The following is a 22,329-nucleotide window of genomic DNA, read 5'->3' on the forward strand; positions in this document are numbered from 1 at the left end:
AAAATATCGCCTCTATTGAAGTCAAAGCAAAGTGACAGAAAATATATCTGGTCATATATAACAGGTGTAAGTGAAACCAAGTTAATGTTGGATGTTTTACGGGCCACCCGATTCTGCTGTGACAGTTCTAAAGTCATTCCATACCGAGTACAGACTGGAATGCCTATGGATTCATTGTAGGGGGTACAAACAGTCATACAAAGTACTTTAGGACACATTTTCGGAAAATTGTCCTGAGCAGCTAGTTCGGAAGTCCACATGCAATGGAAATATCTTAGACCTTGTAGCTACAAATAGGCTGGTCCTTAACGACAATGTCAGTATAGAAAGGGGGATTAGTGATCATGATGTCGTTATAGCAACTATGGTTATGAAAGTTAAATCATTCAAGAAGTCTAGGAGAATATTTCTGTTAGGAAGAACAGATAAGCATCTCACTTGAACAGTGAACTGGCACCACTTAGTTCCAGTAAGATGGACGCAGAGGAGTGATGGTAAAGTTTAAGGAGGTTGTTAATCGTATTCTAGGGAGTTATGTCCCTGCTAAGTGGATTAAGGATGGAAAAGACCCACCATGGTATAATAACGAAGTTCAGAAACTACTGAGGTAGCAGAGGCTTTAGCACTCCCAGTTCAAAAGAGAATGCACAAATGACGACAAGTGAAGATTAGTAGAGATTCATGCTTCTGTGAAGAGATATATGTATGAAGCATACAACTGCTACCACTGTCATACCTTAGCAATAGATCTGGCAGAGAACCGGAGAAAATTCTGGTCCTATGTAACATCCAGAAGTGGGTCTAACGCTCCCATCCAGTCACTTGTTGACCAGTCTGGTATCTCATTTGAAGATAGCAAAATGAAAGTCGAAGTTTTAAATTTCATGTGCAAGAAATTGTTCATGCAGGAGAATAATACATACATACATTTAGTTCTGCAGTGAGTTATACAGGTGTCGTCATGACTTATACAGCTGTCATCCTCTTATTCTTGTTGTAATTGCCTTCAGTGACCATATGTTACAGTCACTCAACACACACCTTTGACCACATTGTGACTTAGTGGATAATGTTTTCTGGTTTTCCTGTACGCAGTATAAATCTTTGACGCGGTGCCTCTTGTATCACCACAAACTTCATTTACATTGGTTACAGACACCAACAATTTGATGACATTGGAATTTACTTAGCTCTGATATAATACACTAACAACTACACTGAACACTGTTCTTATGGCTGCAACTAACATATGCAGTGTAGAGTCTTGTACTGAAAGGAAGCAAGGGAGAGGATGTTGTTACGGGTGGTCGGTATCCTCTTTCTACAACACACATGTGCACGTGGATTAATATGGTTCTTTATTTACGTTAACTGGAAGCATTTACTTAACTGGAATAGAGTCCATGTTTTGTGGTACAAGCACATCAGTAATAGTCCTCTGGCAGACTAATGTAATGTCAATATTGGTAATCTTGCTATTACAAGCTTTAGTTTCTCACTGCTAGTAAAGTACAATTCTGGTTGAAGTAAACTAATCCCACTGTAGTCACTAATCTGTTTGCTATGTACTGTAGTAGCCTGTCATGACTAAACCCGCTCTGCGAGTAAACTGACAGACACTAAACCGGTTGGTTGAATGAGGCCCTCCAGTCAGCGGTGGTGGTCTAAATACATGCTGTCGAGAGGGTGTTGGTGGGGTGTTGTTTGTGGGTGTGTCCCTGGCTTCTCTCGTGATAGGCGCGCTTGATCCAGCACCTACTATTCAATTGTCGAGCTTCCTCTTTGCTGACCGCTGTGCTGGCAACAGCTTCAGCCAGCACATTCCGCTACCCCCCACCAGCTGCACCCCCCCCCCCCCCCCCCCCAAAAAAAAAATGCCGCACTGTTGTCATGTAGGGAGGATGCAAACAACAGTGAGGGGGAGGCAGGATGCTGGATGTAGAGATGAGTCAAGAGCTGTGACTGTGGAGGGTAGTGTACTCCTGACCATACCCCACCATCTGGCTTGCGGGGCAACAGGAACATCCTCCAAAAACTGCTGCCTGGGCACATGTGCAGGAGTCAGGGCGTGTCCTGGGGCGATGACAGCGACAGCGATGATGACGATGGGTTCAAGTCCATCGGGTTGGCGATTGGGGATGGGAGGGGTGATGGCGCATCATCCATCTGCTCGTCCTGGGGTGCTCTGGTGGCTGAAAAGGCCGCACGGGTCCATAGGTCTTGAATCTGGGGGAAGAAAATCAGCAAATCATGGGGCAAATGACACTTACAAATTTGGTTCTGGCGGCGGCAATGCAAACCATCGGGACCTACAATTCAGTATGTAAAAGAGCCATTTCCTGCATCACGCCTCTTTCCCACCACGCAGAGTTGCCTACAAGATTGCAAAGCGATACTTGCAGACCATTGGCAGCACCGGATGCTGTGGTGGGTGTAGCAAGTGTAGCAGCATCTGATGGCGGCAGTCATGCAGAAATTACGCTGGTGATGGTCCGTCTCGTGGGTGGGAGTGGTAGGAGGTAAGAAAGAGTTACAGTGCCTGTTCCCATGTGTGAGTGGTGCGATGCTTGGCCATCTGTTGTTTAAAAGTGCATGCAAAGCGTTCTGCTGCTCTGTTGGACTGGGGATGAAACGGAGCACTTGTTAGATGGTGAATGCCATTTCAATCACAAAATTGTTTAAAATCATGTGAAGGCACTGCAAATGGGAACTTGCTGAAAGAGTTTACCACTATGAGTCAATGAGTGCTCCAGAATGGTCCTGCATAGTCAATATGCACTTATTGCCATGGGGATTGTGTCTTAGGCCAAGATGAGAATGTCTGTGTCAGAGAAGATTAGTTTTCTGTGCATGTGCAACACTGTGATGTCATCTGTTCAATATGGGCGTTGATGTCCTGCCAAGTACAGTGCTGTCGCGCTTACTGTTTAGTGCGAACAATTCCCAATGTCCATGGTGAAGCAGTTGCAACACATCCTTTTGCAATACTTTGGGAATAAGAATACACGATTGTCCACTGTCATTTTGAACTAGAATCGCACCCTGTTGAACTGAAAGGGCATGCTGAGGTGCAAAATTTCGGCACACAACTGAGTTCTGGATACTGTTCAATGAACAAGGCCAAGGTGTGCGAAAGTAATGCAACAAAATCTGGGTCTGCTTCCATGACCTGTGCAGTTTTTCAGTAGTGCAAGGGAAAAGATTCCAGCAATTCAGAGTTCTGTGCATCGATTTGGCAACAAAATGCAGCAGATGCATGAAAATCAGACTCTGTGCAAATCGGAAGGCGAGATAGGGTGTCTGCATTGCCATGCTTTGCCGTAGGTCAGTACACAATTTCATACTGGTTCTGGGATAGAAGCAAGCCCAACATTGCAATTTTTGAGCAGTATGTGTAGGAACCGGCTTTGATGGATGAAACAAGGACTGCAAAGGCTTGTGATCTTTCACTTGCGATCAAACAGATAGTGATGGAATTTTGTCACACCATGCACAATAGTGAGAGCTTCTTTCTCAATTTCTGAATAATTGCACTGAGTTTAAGTTGACAACTTTGAGGTAAAAGCAATAGGTCTGTCTTGTGCACCAATCTGTACGAAAGCAGAGCGCTGATTCCATAAGAGGAAGTGTCTACTTGCAAAATTACTGGCTTGACAGGGTCAAAATGCACGAAACATCTGTCACTAAGCAAAGCATTTTTGAGTTCCTGAAATGTCTCTCGATAGTCTTTAGTCCATGCAAAAGTACATTTTTACAATGCAAGTGATGCAATGGAGCCGTGATCTGTGTGGCACTCAGTATGAACAGAATATAGTATGTCATCTTGTCTAGTACTGACTGCAGTTCAGACGCATTGCGATGATCGGGCAGGTCAGAGATTGCAAGCAAATGAGATTGGAGGAGGTGGACACCCAGACTGTTTACCACATGACCTAAGTACTTTAGTTTGAAAAAGTCACACTTTTCGAAACGACACTAGAGTCCTGCTTCTAACAACAATCATAAAAGAGTATGCAAATTGGCAATGTGTTCCTCTGGTGTACAGCAGTATTGTTAAGGTAGTTTGAGCTAAATGGCACTTTTGCAGTCAGCTGTTCCAAGTAACATTGAAAAATGGTGGGAGCAGAAGCACTGCCGAAGAGCACACGCAAATACTTGAACAGTCCTATGTGTGTATTTACAACAAACACTTTCTGTGAGTCTTCATCCAGTGGAATTTGCAAGTAGGCATCATGCAAATCTATCTTAGAAAAGCAACGTCATGCACCAAGTTTGTCGATTGTCCTCAGGGCGATGCAACAGATAAGTGTCATCTGCTTTCTGTGGGTTGACTGTAGACTTGAAGTCAACACAAATGCGAATGTGACCAGAATGCTTAGGCAACAAAATGAGAGGACTTGACCATTGACTAGCTTGAATGGGAGCAATTATACCATTATCTTGCAATTCTTTCAATTCACTGAATACTTTGTCTCTTAAAGCAATTGGAATGGACTGGGCCCAGAAAAACTTAGGCTGTGCATTGTCTTCCAATGTAACATGCACTTCAAATTTATTAGCCTTTCCCTTTCCTTTTGAAAATAGTTCAGGAAATTCTTTAAACAAGGTAGCTTCAAAGTCTTTTGGGTCAAATGCATACAATGAGTCGTGGATGCTAAGTCCAGACGAACCCAATGCATCTAAGCAAAATATGTTCTCACTGTCTCTTGATTTCAACACAGTAAAGTTCACTGTCATAGTGTAAGATTTGTAAGTGGCAGTCAACCTACACTGTCGAAGCACTGGGGTTTCCTGTCCAATATAAGCAGTGGAGTGCTTACTAGATTTAGAAAGGTATGGTGAGCCTAACTGTTTGTACACAACACAATTAAGCAAAGTTACTAAGGCACTTGCATCTAACTGAAAGTTCATATGGAGGCCACCAATTTGTAATGAGACAAATAGTTTGTTAGAATGTTATTACACAGCACTAGGTCAAGATGGAGGCACAACCTTAATCTTACTTTGTCAAAACCTGTTGTAGGTTTTGAAAATGCAACTTTCACTGCATGTGCCTGAGCCCTTTTTTTTGGGGGGGGGGGGGGGGGGGCAAAATTGGTGTTTTAGTGTCATTGCAAACAAACTGCTTGGACATAGTCTTTTTTCTCCCTCACATGTAGGATGTTGTGTTATGTGTTGGGCAATCCTGTCTTTTATGGCGAACAAAACATCTAGTACAAGACTTAACTAAATTCAGAGGCCTGTTTACACATCTCTGTGGCTGTCTGCATGGCTGTGTTCACAATTGTTGTGGCTGCTTGGGGCAGTCACAAACTAGGGGCAAATTGACCTGACAAACTGGGGCCTGGTCAAACAAGTCAGCCACTATGGCACCCAAATCATTTTGCTCTAAAATTTGCTATATTTGAGGAAGGGATGGATCAGAGTACTTTAAGATCTGTTCTTGTATGCTACTATCTGGGACATTGAATATTATGGTATCACGTTTCATTAAATCACTGTAAAAGTTGTCACAACTACATTTAAATTTACACTTCCTAGTGACGCCACTGGCAGTCTGTCTGTTCAGGCTTTTTCTGCAAGCAAAAGAACTGATATCTAGCTGCAGCTACTTGAACTTGATGGTCGTAGTATTGAGTTAATGCAGCGAATACTTACAGAGTTTCAGGGAGAGCATATGGGAACAATTGACAGGACTGGGGGAAAGAAATACAGTAGAAGAAGAATGGGTAGCTTTGAGGGCTGAAGTAGTGAAGGCAGCAGAGGATCAAGTAGGTAAAAAGAAAAGGGCTGGTAGAAATCCTTGGGAAACAGAAGAAATATTGAAATTAATTGATGAAAGGAGAAAATATAATAAAAATGCAGTAAATGAAGCAGGCAGAAAGGAATACAAGCGTCTCAAAAATGAGATCGACAGGAAGTGCAAAATGGCTAAGCAGGGATGGCTAGAGGACAAATGTAAGGATGTAGAGGCTGATCTCACTGGGGGTAAGATATATACTGCCTACAGGAAATTTAAGAGACCTTTGGAGAAAAGAGAACCACTTGTATGAATATCAAGAACTCTAATGGAAACCCAGTTCTAAGCAAAGAAGGGAAAGCAGGAAGGTGGAAGGAGTATATAGAGGGTCTATACAAGGGTGATGTACTTGAGGACAATATTATGGAAATGGAAGAGGATGTAGATGAAGATGAAATGGTAGATACGATACTGCGTGAAGAGTTTGACAGAGCACTGAAAGACCTGAGTCGAAACAAGGCCCCGGGAGTAGACAATATTCCATTAGAACTACTGACGGCCTTAGGAGAGCCAGTCATGACGAAACTCTACCATCTGGTGAACAAGATGTATGAGACAGGCGAAATACCCTCAGACTTCAAGAAGAATATAATAATTCCAATCCCAAAGAAAGCAGGAGTTGACAGATGTGAAAATTACCGAACTATCAGTTTAATAAGTCACAGCTGCAAAATACTAACGCGAATTCTTCACAGATGAATGGAAAAACTGGTAGAAGCTGACCTGGGGGAAGATCAGTTTGGATTCCGTAAAAATATTGGAACACTTGAGGCAATACTGACCCTACAACTTATCTTAGAAGCTAGATTAAGGAAAGGCAAACCTATGTTTCTAGCATTTGTAGACTTAGAGAAAGCTTTTGACAATGTTGACTGGAATACTCTCTTTCAAATTCTGAAGGTGGCAGGGATAAAATACAGGGAGCGAAAGGCTATTTACAATTTGTACAGAAACCAGATGGCAGTTATAAGAGTCGAGGGGCATGGAAGGGAAGCAGTGATTGGGAAGGGAGTGAGACAGGGTTGTAGCCTCTCCCCGATGTTATTCAATCTGTATATTGAGCAAGCACTGAAGGAAACAAAAGAAAAATTCAGAGTAGGAATTAAAATCCATGGAGAAGAAATAAAAACTTTGAGGTTCACCAATGACATTGTAATTCTGTGAGAGACAGCAAAGGACTTGGAAGAGCAGTTTAATGGAATGAATAGTGTCTTGAAGGGAGGATATAAGATTTACATCAACAAAAGCAAAACGAGGATAATAGAATGTAGTTGAATTAAGTCGGGTGATGCTGAGGGAATTAGATGAGAAAATGAGACACTTAAAGTAGTAAAGGAGTTCTGCTATTTGGGGAGCAAAATAACTGATGATGGTCGAAGTAGAGAGGATATAAAATGTCGACTGACAATGGCAAGGAAAGCCTTTCTGAAGAAGAGAAATTTGTTAACATCGAGTGTAGATTTAAGTGTCACGAAGTCGTTTCTGAAAGTTGTTGTATGGAGTGTATGGAAGTGAAACATGGACGATAAATAGTTTAGACAAGAAGAGAATAGACGCTTTTGAAATGTGGTGTTACAGAAGAATGCTGAAGATTAGATGGGTAGATCACATAACTAATGAGGAGGTATTGAATAGGATTGGGGAGAAGAGTAGTTTGTGGCACAACTTGACTCGAAGAAGGGATCGGTTGATAGGTCATGTTCTGAGGCATCAAGGGATCACTAATTTAGTGTTTGAGGGCAGTGTGGAGGGTAAAAATCGTAGAGGGAGACCAAGAGATGGATACACCAAGCAGATTCAGAAGGATGTAGGTTGCAGTAGGTACTGGGAGATGAAGAAGCTTGCACAGGATAGAGTAGCATGGAGAGCTGCATCAAACCAGTCTCAGGACTGAAGACAACAACAACAACAACAACTTGGTCAAAGACGAGTTCATCGGGAAACACGGCTGGAAATAGTTTTTGTATTGACCTCAACACTTGGGGCCCTGCATTTAAAAGGAAGTACCAATCCATTCTTCCTCTGTTTCCTTAAATTGCTGGAATGTTGATGTGGTGCCTTGCCCCACTCATTGCTAATAGTGTGCCTGCAGTCTGCAGCATTCTCGGAATGCTGTACAACAATTCAATCAAATAACATTATTAGTATTATTCCTGGCAAGCAAAATGACAATACTTAACTTGACTATAGCAAATGTCACTAGTGAGAGGCGACATGAAAACAATACAGTCTGATAGCGAAGCACTAAATATGTTGCAGACGCTGGCTGATCTAAGCAGCCGAGGCTAGCAGGAGCTGTGTATATATTCACTTGCTGCAGGGGGCACGCCTGGTGTGGCGCTGTCCGATTCCGTGTACTATTGGCCGCCCTTTCTTCACAGCCTTCTCTGCTCTTGCATGCCACCTCTTCGTTCCAACATTTGTGGTTGTGCCAGAAAATTCCTCCCCCCCAAAATGACAGACCATCATCATGTATGGAGTGTGACAACAGCAGGGGATGCAGGAGGGTGGACACTCTAATGGGCCGGAAGCTGTAGATGCAGGGGACGACCAGTTTCCAGTCATACCCTGCCATCCGGCCTGCGATCGGCAGAATCATCCCCCAGAAAATGACCAGAAAGGTACATGTCCACCCCCTGCTGCCATGAACCAGATGAAGAAGGCAGCCACAGCTGCGGTGTGGGCGGGTCCATCTCCATGGGTAAGACGGGAGGAGGCAAAGGCTCCCGTCTCCATCAGGTCATCCCGTGGTGTCGTGCTGACAACCTCCGGCAGCTGCTGCGGCCGCATTGCCCTCTGGACCTTTGAGTCTGGGAGAAGAGAGACTGAAAGATCATCATGTATGTGGCAGATACAAAGTTGATTTTGATGGTGGCACTGCAAACCATATGGATCTGAAACAAGATACATGCAAGCGCCTAGTCGACGGACGGTCTCGCCTCGTGCCGTCCATCTGATGCCACTAAAAGTCCTATAAAAGACAATATAATGCGGCGGGAAGTGATACTTGTGGCCTTCCTGCGGCACTGGATGTTGAGGAGGGTGGAGCAGTGCATGACGGCAATGGCTGTGAAGCAATTCTGCCGGTATTAGTCCATCTCATAGGTGTGAACAATACGAGGCTAGAAATAGTTGCAATGGTGTGTGCGGAGTGAAGTTTGGCCATGTGCTGCTTGAGTGTTTTGACAAAATGTTCCCCTTCACCGTTTGACTGTGGATGGAACAGTGCACTAGTTAGATGCTGTATGCCATTTCATTCACAGAATGATTGAAATTCATGTGACGTGAACTGGGGTCCATTGTCTGACACTATTACTTCAAGTAAACCTTCTAGGCAAAAAACCGATGACAACAGCTGAATTGTGCTATGGGATGTTGTCGAGTTCATGGGCACAGCAAAAGGAAACTTGCTATATGAGTCTACCACAATTAACCAGTGAGTGTTCCAGACAGGTCATGCAAAGTCTATGTGCACACTTTGCCATGGCAAATACGACATGGGCCAAGCAGAGAACTTTTATGGCGAAGCAGACTGATTTTCTGCACATGCGTGACACTGTGATGTCATGTGTTCTATGTGGGTGTCCATGTCCTGCCAAGTACAGTGTTGATGCGCTGTTTTGTACGAACAATCCCCCAGTGTCCTTCTTTTTGCAATACTTTAGGGCTCAATACACGTGAATGTCCATTGACATTTTGAACAAGAATCACACCTTTTTGCACAACAAGGCTATGCCAGAGGTCAAGATGTGCGAATATAATTGAGCAAAATGTTCAAATTGGGATCAGCTTCTGTAGCCTGTGCAGTTTTCTTATAGTTCAGTGGAAAAGTCTGAAGCAATTCAGAATCTTGAGAAACGATGTGATAACAAGAAGCAGCAGAAGTGTCAAAGTCCGTGTCAGGGCCAATCGGAAGATGTGAAAACATTTCCAAAGTACTGTGTTGAGCTGTTGGACGATATACAATCTCATACTGGTATTGAGACAACAACAAAGCCCGTCTTTGCAGTTCATACAGGAACTGGTATTGTCAGATGAAACAAAGACTGCAAAGGCGTGTGATCCATAACTAAGTAGAATTTTCTGCCATATAAATGGATGTGGAATTTGGTGACACCATACACAATAGCCAGTGCCTCTTTTCCAATTTGTAGATAGTTACACTGAGCTTTGGACAACGCTTTTGATGCGAAAGCAATAGGTCTGTCTTGATCACCAATCCTGTGCGAAAGCACTGCACCGATTATGTAAAATGGAGTATCAGCTTGCAATGCAACTGGCTTTTCAGGATCAAAGTGAACTAAGCATCAGTCACTGAGCAATGCATCTTTCAGTTTTTGAAAAGCTACTTGGCACTCATCTGTCCAAACAAAAGGAACATTTTTGCGACATGATTTGCGCGCATTCGGTATGAACCAAATATAATAGTTCATTTTTCCTAAAACTGACTGCAATTCTGTGATATTACAAGGAACTGGCAACCATCGTATGGCTAACAGATGCAACTGCATAGGATGTACACATTGACTGTTTATGACATGAATAAGATACTGTAACTCAGGTTTGAAAAATCGCTCTTGTCCGTCCAGTTTACACTTTAGTCCTGCATCAGATAACATATGAATCAAAGCATGTAAATTTGCAATATTTTCTGCAGGTGTTCGACCTGCTACTACAATATTGTCCAAATAGTTTGAATAGTTTGGCACAAGCGCAGTCAGCTATTCAAAATACTGCTGGAATATGATGGGGGCGGAAGCACTGCCAAAAGGCAAACACAAATATTTAAACAAGCCCAAATGAGTATTTACTACACACACTTTTTGTGATTCTTCATCAAGCGGTATTTACAGATATGTGTCGTGCAAATTGATTTTAGAAAAGTCGCATCCAGCGCCTAATTTGTCCGTAAGATCTTCTGGGCGTGGCAATGGATAAGTATCGGTGACAGTTTGTTGGTTGAGTGCAGACTTAGTCAGCACAGAGGTGAATGTGACCTGAAGGTTTGGGGAGCAAAACCAGTGGACTTGTCCATTGACTAGCTGATATGGGCGCAATAACTCTGCTATTTTGCAAGTCTTGAGGTTCAACAGTGACTTTGTCCTGTAATGCAATGGGGAACAGTTCTGGCTCAGCAAAATTTCAGCTGAGCATTGTCTTTCAGCAAAATATGTGCAACAAAATTGAAAGCTTTTCCCAAACCTTCAGAAAAGAGTCCTGGGAATTCCTTTAGCAAGCTAGCTACACTCTCTCTGGCACTGAATGCAGAAACTGACAACAAATTGTCCTGAATGTTAAAGCCAAACAATTCAAAAGAGTCAAGATCAAATATGTTTTCACACTCACGTGATTGTAGCACTGTAAATGTCACTGTTCGCATATGCGAGCAATACATGCTCCGAGCACGGGAATGTCTTGTCCTTTATAAGCCATCAGTTGTGTGCTAGTTGCAGACAGGTGTGGGGAGCCTAACAGTGCATGTGTGTAACGTTTGAGCAATGTGACAGAGGCACCCATGTCCAACTGAAATTTCCCACGTTTCCCACAAATAAGTAAATGAACAAGAAGTTTGTTTGACTGACATGCCACTGACAAAACTGCATGCTTGCCAGTTGCAGACTTGGAATATCCTGCTGAATTAATGACATGGGCCTTGTGACGAGAGTTTTGTAAGTGGGCTGAATGCTTATGTTTGTTCCATTGCAAACCTACAGATTGCACATGTCTTGGCATTTGTGCCGTGTAAAACAGTGAGGGCAATACTTAATTCTGTTCACTTGTGTAGCTGCCTGTTTAGCGAACTGTCTATGTGGCCTGGAAGGTTGTTTACTTTGTGTGGCTAGCGCACGCTGCTGGTGCGGAATGGGGCAATCACAACTAAGGGACTCAATCCGACAAATAGCTATTCCAACAAGGCACCGGAATCGTATATTTGCACTACCTGTTAAAATGATGAATCGGACTGTTTCAAAATTTGTTCTCTGATTTTGACATCAGGAACATTGTACACGATTGCATCACCCTACATAATGTCTGAATATAAAGCACCGCAAACATGTTTATATTTGCATTTCCTTGTCATACCCTGCAAGTCTGTTACCCACTGATGATATGTTTCTTCACAGCCTTCTCTGCTCTTGCGTGCCGCCTCTTCTTTCCGGTGTTTGAGGTTATGCCAGAACAGTTGGTATACTGGTCAGCGGCACTTTTTGGGCTGGTTAGTTGGTTGATTGTGGTTGTGTGGCCAACACAGCTTGTGCAGCCAGTAGTTGTTGGACTATAGTCAGTAAGGTTTCAGTATGAAACTGAAAAACTTGCGTTTGATCCGCCACATTGGCCATCTGTAGCTGAGACGTGGGGACAGTGGGTGTATGGGGCAGGGAATTCATGGTTTACACAAAGACGTTATATTAGAAAGCAAGCAAAGCTTCTGAAAAGAGATTTGATTAGTTCTGCGGCTCCGCTCCTAGAATACATGCAAGAACACAACAACAAATTAGCAAATAGAACCACTTGAACACAATCACATTGCAAACTAAAACACAAGAGCGGCAAGTAAAATTGTCGGCTAAGTTGAGGGCACTGCACAGTTGCTGTTTGTGGTCAAATGTAACTGCACCACCTGCAGGGTTGGCTAGCATCAGCATTTATGTTCAAGCATGTATTTCTCATGATGTTTCTATATTTTTGTCTCAACCCTATAAATGCTCTTCCCTTTTTTTCCCCTGGAGTCAAGTTGTGTGTTCTGTGAAGACGAAGTTAATGTGTTGTTAACAGAAATTTGAGAACATGTTTTTACAGTTGAAATTTGAGGTAATGTTGTCTAATTATTTGGGTTGTTTGCCTGTGAGAATAGGGAATATGTAAGAGATATTGAAGACTAGCTGGTGAAACTAAGTTGCTGTCGGTAGGTGCACAGCTGATGTTGCTCTTGTCCACCGCTGTGAAATTTTTTTTGGACGCGATGAAAAAGTTGTAGGCCTCGGTAATCGTTGACCACCGATCTTTCGATTCGTTAACTTCTTAAGTGCTTCTGAGGTGTACATTTTGTCACTTAATTAATATTCATTGGAAAACTAATTTCTTCTGAATTGTCTGTAGTACTGGTAATTATTTGTGTGCTTCATTGTAATATCCTGCTGTTGACAGGATTGTCGATGACAACAGTGTTCAATTAATATTCACAAATCTTCTTTAATAATTCTGTATTAGATTTATCATTTTTATTCATCTGTTCAATTTACTTCCAGAGGTAATTGTTCTGGGTCCTTTCACCATGGTGCCAGAATGTAATGTTCCCCTTTTTTTAATGACTGATTTTTTTATTGAGCTTGCCTTTTCTCTTGAGCAGTGAGTGCTGAATATTATTTACTTCGCTTTTAGGTTGACAGTGGATAAAGCTTGGGCTTAATCCTCAGATTTGGCAGTAAATGATGGAAGCCAAGAAGTTAGCGCAGTATGCTTTTGGATAGATAAATATGACAATCGTCAGGTCTATGTGCCATATTTTCTTCCTCTCAAATACAGTAACTCTACACATTAAACATTTCCATGGACAACACATTACAATAATTACTTAATTGTCAGTCTCAAAATAAATGTCAGTTTGACAGATCAGAATACAACAAAATAAGTACATATTTGAGATTTTTTTGTTTGCTTTAGTTTGTTTTACTATTTATTTCTGAAAGGCGTCGGTCTAGAAAAAATGTATATATATATTTTTAATTTTTATTAACCAGACATTTTTTTGCGAAGTTTCAGCACCATCCGTGGGCTTTTATTTTCTTTTTGTTAAACAACAGGAAAAGTGCCCTTCACTGTTTGTAAATATATAAATTCGAGTTTTTAAGAAATTCCTTAGAAATTTGAAGACCAGTCACAGTTTTGTATATATGTTACTGTAAAAGTAAGATGATTGGTAAATCTTAGAATTAAATGGTGAGTAAATCCTAGAATTAACTGGTGAAACCTAAGGCTTACCATTACGGTATGGTAAAAATCTGAAATTTCTTATTATATGCATAGATTTCGAACTTTTAACAAGAGACATTGGTAAATCTTAGGGTGTACCCATACCAACTTGTAAAACTGGATTAATTTTAAAAAATCAGCTTAACAGTTTATTGAAATAGTTTGTATTTATTGTAAATCTATGTATTTTAAACATTCTTGCATTCCAATGTGATTATAATGAGCAATATTTCATATTAGTGAAAAATGTTGTATAAAATATTACCTTGTGAATGTTAATTTTTGTTACAACAAGGCTGACTATTGTGGCATTTTGAATTACATAATATGGGAGATGATTTACACAAGCATTTTTTAGTCGAACACTTTTTTTAAGCTATTGCACTTTTTAAACCCTTCTCCTCCAACAAAAGATTGTTTGGCAACCACTTCCCATAGATTAATTTCTTCTCTTGCTACTTCTTCGACATTGATAAAATTTTCCTTGCACAATGTAAATTGGTTCCTAGTGTACAATGACTTCAGTTTACAGTTTTGGTACCAAGTTGATAAAATTTGTCATCCTGAATATTTATCGCAACTGCTTTTATAAATTTTGCATCAATTTTTGCTCTATCTACATCTGGTACTTTAGTCCTCACGTTGTGTCCAGCTGGAGGTTTTGAAATTTTGTTACGTGAGGCTGCTTTCATTTTCTTTGCCTGCAATTGAAGATCTTCTTTGGCAGCTTCTCGGATCTGTTTCACTTTATTAACATTGTTGGAAGTTGTCAACGTCTCATCACAACCATCAGCTGGTGCCGGTGTCCTGTTAACTGTCATCAAATCCTGTGTCATTGCTGCAGCCACACTTTCTACCTCCATTCCTTCTGTTCCAGTACTTGATTCACTGGCATCTATTCCTTGGCCATTATTTTCAATTTCCTGTGAGTCAGTGGAAGTGGTGTTTAACATTGTTTCCAAATCATCTTAAGTGTTTATATTTTTTATGAAATCATGTGGAGCAACTGAGGTCACAATGCCCATTTTCATTGGTACCCCAAACATGGCTTCATATGGTGAACATCTGATCCCTTCACGATAAGCCCCATTTCTCATTGCTTGCACAAACCTCGGCCCTTCAGACGATTTTGAAGTTTTGTTTGTTTCCATTCATGTTGATAACATATTTTCGATATCTTGATTTGCTAGTTTGACTGATCCCTGAGACTGACTGTGCCTCGGCTTGCCATGGACTATCTTTGTATCACTCCAAAACCCACATAAACTTTGAATCATTTGGTTACAAAACTCTCTACTATTATCAGACTGAAGGATGCGTGGGGCACCAAAGGTGGTAAAAATGTCCGAAAGATGATATGCTACTTCATCAGCCCTTTTTGAAGTTAGTGCGTGGTGAATAAGAAATTTTGTCAAATTTTCTTCGTATATAAGTATGAACTTCAACTTATTGTCTGGGTTTGCCTGCATGTCGATTAAGTCAATTTGGCATTGTGAATTCATTTCGCTACATAAGATAGATTTCACAACACCCCTTTTAATGCTTTTTGTTTTTACTGACATGGTTCACATAATCTCATATAAGTAACGATTGATTCAACAGTCACATTTTTGTACCTAAAATTCAGTTCCACAATCATCCGTGTTTGGCCGCCGTGGCCTGTAGCAACATGGGTCTCATGTAGTATGTTAAACAGTTCATCAAAACAAAAATAATAATGAATTTCTTCTTTTCCAGCAGACACCGGTGCTACGAGTTTCTCTTCACCTCTGATGTTGGGAATATTGTATCGCTTCAAATAAAAATTGTTGTCCTTCTTCCTATTCACTGATTCACTTAAAAGTTCGTAACATCTGTTACTAATAACACTCATTCTGATGCAAAGCTGCAAAAGAAACACCAATGAGTCACAAAGATGACCGTATAGACAGTGCTCGACACTGACTGAAGCTACGCAGCGGTGAGTGGACTGAGAATTCATAATTGCCAACAAAGAAACTTATCTGAACACAAAATTGGCAACACTGGAACTTGTCTGAACCTGCGCGACGGAGGCAAGAGTCTTTGATCCAGCCTTTACCAGTTTGCATTGGTAAATCCTAAGACACCATCTCCTGACAGACGACAGGATAATGCTGCATAGTCAGTGAATGGTGGTAATCATTAGAAATGAGTGAGCAGGTGGGCAACTGCAGCAGTGGGTGTGATAGAAGCTTCACAGTTGACGTCTATTATGAAAATCGAGGTCAACAAGTTTGACACTGATGTCTTCGAGGTGGAAGTCACAGACATTGAGAGTGACGACTGCCGTAATGCTGGGTTGCAAGAAGGCCAAAGTCATGTCGACAAGGGAGTAACCAACGTGGTCAACATGTAGCGGCTGAATTAGTAGGGCATGATGTGCCAAGGTCACCAAGGATGCATGCCAGTTAGAGTCTGTGGACAAATACCGTTGTTATTTTCCCATTGACTACAACATCAAAGGTGTGTGGTACGCACTTGACTACTGGAATCAGTCCAGAATATGGTGGCTGCTGGGCTGGCCCTATAGTGTCATCACGTAGCACGACATAATCACAGTCCAATATTTCTTAGTGGAGGAAGGTTTTTGGTGGAGTGTGTGTCATAGGCGTGTCACCTGCATTTTCTAGTGTGGCGTTCCACCAATTCCACAAATGCTGGGATATCTACAAGGTCTGGGGTGGGTGTCATTAAGATGAGCTCTGCTGGAAGTATAAGTGCTTCGCCGTATAGGACTTCTGCCAGGGAAGCCTTCAGGTCCTCTTTAAATGCTGCACAAACCCCAAGTAACACCCATGACAAGATATCCTCCACCTCCGCCACGGCACATAAGTGCAGTACTCAGGTGCAATGCCAATGCTTCACAAGGCTGTCATGAGGGAGGCTGCAAAAGTTGCAGAGTGTCGAGTAGCGAGGATTTCAATTATCTCCCTGTAGATCTGTAACTGTTTAACGACAGCCAAAGTGAACTATCCATCTGTTAATGAAATTTCAAGTGGTAAATTCCACTGTGACTTCTTTAATTGGCACTTTGAGCCAATGTGAGGCTATCTCATTGTAGCTAGGCAGCTCAGTAGTACACACAGGTGTGCGCCCGAGGAGGTGGTGATGGAGTGTAAATCCCCAAGATGAGATCACATGTTGTGTACTAAAGAAGCACAGTATGTTCCAAGTTTGGAGACAGGTGAAAGTGTTGGGGGAAGTCAAGCCCCAGATGTCTGTGACCTAGAAAGCCCACAGGCGTTGGAAATCTGTGTTGAGATGTATGACATGATGTACTTTTCCATGTACAGACATTGGAGAATTGTCAGTAGCACTGAGGCGCACCCCAAACATATCAGTGAGCTGTGTGAACATATCTTCTGAAACTGTGCTAATATACAATCCTGTATCTATGACAAATATGTGTGTGAGCTAAGGTCTGTCCAGAACTTACAATCTTTCATCCATGTGGTGTGCCAACATGATAGATGTGCATCTTGCGTGGTAGGTACGACTTGACATCCCAGTGCGGGTTGATGAATTTACAGTGGCCCGCATTTGAAGTCTGGGAACCCGCTGGGAGAATAGCAGTTGTTCTCGGTGTCGCCAAACTGGGTGTGGTACCAGCAATTCTGTGACCTGGACACAGCAGGGGCACAGCGTAGTGTTGTCGGTTGCAAGAGTAGTGGCTGGTCATTGCCCAGGCTGTCATTGGCCATGGTTGGCCCAGTCCACCACGTGAGGTAGGTGAAAGAAATCTAACATTTGGCAAAGGAATATGTTGCATCGTACCCACAAGGCTGGTCTTCTTGTCAAGTGGTTTTGCTCCATGTGCGATCATAGCAAGCTGGAGGTGAGGTGGCAGTATGACATTTGCCCATGATGCAGTGTCCAGCATCAGAGTCATGTCCAGTAAAGTTCTGAGCCGCCACCTAAGCTGAAATGGGGTTTTATCTGCTAGCTGTTCATCATACACTCCTGGAAATTGAAATAAGAACACCGTGAATTCTTTGTCCCAGGAAGGGGAAACTTTATTGACACATTCCTGGGGTCAGATACATCACATGATCACACTGACAGAACCACAGGCACATAGACACAGGCAACAGAGCATGCACAATGTCGGCACTAGTACAGTGTATATCCACCTTTCGCAGCAATGCAGGCTGCTATTCTCCCATGGAGACGATCGTAGAGATGCTGGATGTAGTCCTGTGGAACGGCTTGCCATGCCATTTCCACCTGGCGCCTCAGTTGGACCAGCGTTCGTGCTGGACGTGCAGACCGCGTGAGACGACGCTTCATCCAGTCCCAAACATGCTCAATGGGGGACAGATCCGGAGATCTTGCTGGCCAGGGTAGTTGACTTACACCTTCTAGAGCACGTTGGGTGGCACGGGATACATGCGGACGTGCATTGTCCTGTTGGAACAGCAAGTTCCCTTGCCGGTCTAGGAATGGTAGAACGATGGGTTCGATGACGGTTTGGATGTACCGTGCACTATTCAGTGTCCCCTCGACGATCACCATTGGTGTACGGCCAGTGTAGGAGATCGCTCCCCACACCATGATGCCGGGTGTTGGCCCTGTGTGCCTCGGTCGTATGCAGTCCTGATTGTGGCGCTCACCTGCACGGCGCCAAACACGCATACGACCATCATTGGCACCAAGGCAGAAGCGACTCTCATCGCTGAAGACGACACGTCTCCATTCGTCCCTCCATTCACGCCTGACGCGGCACCACTGGAGGCGGGCTGCACGATGTTGGGGCATGAGCGGAAGACGGCCTAACGGTGTGCGGGACCGTAGCCCAGCTTCATGGAGACGGTTGCGAATGGTCCTCGCCGATACCCCAGGAGCAACAGTGTCCCTAATTTGCTGGGAAGTGGCGGTGCGGTCCCCTACGGCACTGCGTAGGATCCTACGGTCTTGGCGTGCATCCGTGCGTCGCTGCGGTCCGGTCCCAGGTCGACGGGCACGTGCACCTTCCGCCGACCACTGGCGACAACATCGATGTACGGTGGAGACCTCACGCCCCACGTGTTGAGCAATTCGGCGGTACGTCCACCCGGCCTCCCGCATGCCCACTATACGCCCTCGCTCAAAGTCCGTCAGCTGCACATACGGTTCACGTCCACGCTGTCGCGGCATGCTACCAGTGTTAAAGACTGCGATGGAGCTCCGTATGCCACGGCAAACTGACTGACACTGACGGCGGCGGTGCACAAATGCTGCGCAGCTAGCGCCATTCGACGGCCAACACCGCGGTTCCTGGTGTGTCCGCTGTGCCGTGCGTGTGATCATTGCTTGTACAGCCCTCTCGCAGTGTCCGGAGCAAGTATGGTGGGTCTGACACCGGTGTCAATGTGTTCTTTTTTCCATTTCCAGGAGTGTAGATTGCTTGTCAAAGTAGATTTCTGGAGTGTGGGATAGGGTTGAATCACTGCAGATATGGCTATTGCAGATTTATTGTGTGCCGGGGGTGTCAGTATGATGTCACTTGTTGTCACCATGCTAAGTGAGTTGCCAGATCAATGTCACAAACTTGGAGTTGCCATCCAAAATTCCAAATGATGTAAATACACATTCTGCTGATCCAAACCACGGGGCCGATTGCTCTGGTGTGGTCACCATCTCTGCATTGCTGCAGGTGCCTCACCAGCTGTTACCGGCAGCACCGACAGCCCGATGCAATGCCCTTGCTGTTGTGCTTTACAGTCACAGTAATCACTTACCGATACAGGGAAAATTACCACAAACATAGATGACACAATATTGAGTGAAATGACTTTATCATGACAGAGCTCAATGCAACTGAAATGTCTTAGTTGTGTGCCTCGCAGATAATCCAATCCATCATGGAGACTCTCTGGTCAGTGTTGTCGCTAAGATATCGCCACAAATGGTTGAATGTGTTCTTGGCGGAAGCTTTGAATCTGTGTGAGGTGTCTTTGCCATGCGCGCGTGTGTGTGTGTGTGTGTGTGTGTGTGTTAATTATCTTTTTTTCCCCAAAACTCGTGAGTTTGGCGTCTTGTTGTCACAGTTTGTATACAATTTTGAGGTAAATAGCTTCTCCATACTGCATTCTGTATGGTTGCAGATGAAAAAACTGCGGAAGGAAAACAAATGTAACACAAAAAAAAAGAACCAGGAAACCACAGTATGTGATAAAATGGTATCTGTACAATTCTTTGTCTACTTTTTCAGATTACTAAACATTTTCTTAAAAACTTTAATTTATATGCATGCAAGTAGTAAAGGGTATTTTTCCTGTTGTTTAATAGAAAGAAAATAAAAGTCATTAATGATCCTGAAACTTCAGCGAAACGTATCTTGGGCAATAGAAGAAAAGGGAAAAGAGAGTCTTTTGCTCAAGGCGGACCCCTTCCAAAAACATATTACTTGTACGCAAACATGGATAGAAGAGCTGCAGCCTCAAGATAATGCTTCCCTACTGCCGTTTGCGGCTCTTACTCCAGAACTAATGCACTCCTCTGACTTTGTGTGACAATTCATTGTGTGTCTCTTCATTTTAATAAGTTGTCTGGTATATAATGGGTAACTTGAATTGCTGAGGAGGTAAATGTGTAAAATGAGAGTGATGTTACTTGGCATAATTTTGGGTATAAGACAAAAACAGAAATAAAACAGATTCCATACTACAGTGTTAAGAACATCATATGGAAAAGCCTAATTGAGAAATAGAGACAGTTCACTGATCATCTGCTAAGCAATAAATACTGTCTCTTATTTTCTTAGGGGATATTTTAATCCTTTAGTATCTTAGATAATATTTTCTGCTCTGTTGTGGTTTATGCAAGACTTCTTCAGTATCTTGTTTATTTATTTATTCTTTGTGCCTGTAGATGTTCCTGAACTGAGAGAAGTTTGTGGGCTAGAAGTAACTTCTCAGTTTTTATGTAGTGAACAAAAGGATGCAGAGCATAACCTTAAAGTATGTTTCACTGCTCTGATGAAATGTGAACCCAGTAAAATAGAAAAACAGCTGTCACATCTGCTGGAAAGACTTGACACATTAGGTAGGTACCCAAAAATTCAGAATGTGATAGTTTTGAATTCGTTAATTGTTGTGTGAATGGATGATCAATTAAAGAAATGATTTTTAGAGATAATAAACTTTCATTTCAGATGATGACACTAGAACATTGATTAATGGTGATTTGTTTAGACGATTACATATGCAGTTTCCTGGAGATGTTGGATGCTTCTCCATATATTTGCTCAATCATATTATTTTGAAACCCGAGGAAGCCATATATTTAGGACCTAATGAACCACATGCATATCTTTCTGGTGGTAAGATTTTGGCTCCTGATATTTATTATGCAAGCCTTTGCTTTAATTGATGAACTTCATAAACTGCCATTCCATACTCATCAGCCAGGCAATGAAGAAAACCATATGCCTGGAAATAAGCTTCGAGGCATCAATATAAATACACAGCATTGTAATTGTTACACAAATTGATTTATTATTCCATACAATGCTTGTAAAATTGTCACTTGATCACAGTATTAGATTAGATGAATAACAATTAAATACAATGAACATCTACTACTACTACTACTACTACTACTACTACTTCTTCTTCTTCTTCTAATAATATTTACTGCCTACTACTTCTGCTAACAGAAAATAATAATGTGACTGCAAAGGGGTTAATTTAAAATTAGTTACTATGGACAGAGATTGTGAAGGTTATAGGTATATTAAGGAACCTCCTTGGTGTACATATAGAATGATTTGGAAAATCTCAAAAGCTGGATTGTGTAACAGTTCTGAGTCTTCAATTGAGAAACAGTATATCCCGAATTCTAGTTAAAATGAAATGGGACCGACACATACTTGGGTTTAGAAATATAATGATTTTCATTAAAACTCTTCAGTTTGTATGCCTCTCTTTCTAACCACTATATATTGTCAACACTAAATCTCATGGAAAAGATAAATGTATCAATGTAGAAAATCTTCAACTTGTGAAATAGTGGCTAACATAAAGATTGTAGTCACCAAATCCCCCAAAATACATACAAGTCAACTTAGGTGTGTTAGTCCGGCTAACGAAAGAAACTAAAGGGAAAATATTTGTGTAGTTCCAAATTTTTGTACAGTGGTTGGGGAAGTGTAATGAAAAACATGCAAAAAATCCTGACCATGGGGTTTGAGCATGGGGATGAGTGGCATTTATAGGTCACTTTTTTAGGTTTCTTTTGAATATCTCGAGAACAGTGACTTGTAGCAAAAATGTTTTACAGTACAGAATTGAACTACATTAAATTACCTACAAAAAGGTACCCATTTATTTTTTCTCTAGGGCTAATATTTTCCGTATTGCAGGGGATGGAAAATCACAATTTTAAAAAATGGTGTTATAGCGATACAAAATGAATGTGTATTGTTAAATAACATTGGATAAGGACAAACTATCAGCTTAATAAGTCACAGCTGCAAAATACTAACACGAATTCTTTACAGACGAATGGAACAACTAGTAGAAGCCAACCTCGGGGAAGATCAGTTTGGATTCCGT

General features: G+C 42.2%; 1 protein-coding gene across 8 annotated transcripts in view; it reads left to right on the plus strand.

The window, feature by feature from the left end:
- The window catches only part of LOC126482723 (mannose-6-phosphate isomerase), a 123,771-nt gene that overhangs the window by 72,499 nt on the left and 28,943 nt on the right, over window positions 1–22,329 (plus strand). For all 8 annotated transcript variants that reach the window (XM_050106562.1, XM_050106559.1, XM_050106560.1 and 5 more), the window contains 2 exons: window positions 20,645–20,818; window positions 20,928–21,095. In XM_050106562.1, the coding sequence (XP_049962519.1) occupies window positions 20,645–20,818; window positions 20,928–21,095 (342 nt within the window). The remainder of the gene's footprint in view (window positions 1–20,644; window positions 20,819–20,927; window positions 21,096–22,329) is intronic.

This window comes from Schistocerca serialis, chromosome 1 (genome assembly GCF_023864345.2).
Source record: "Schistocerca serialis cubense isolate TAMUIC-IGC-003099 chromosome 1, iqSchSeri2.2, whole genome shotgun sequence".
In the NCBI taxonomy this organism is placed as follows: Eukaryota; Metazoa; Arthropoda; class Insecta; order Orthoptera; family Acrididae; genus Schistocerca; species Schistocerca serialis.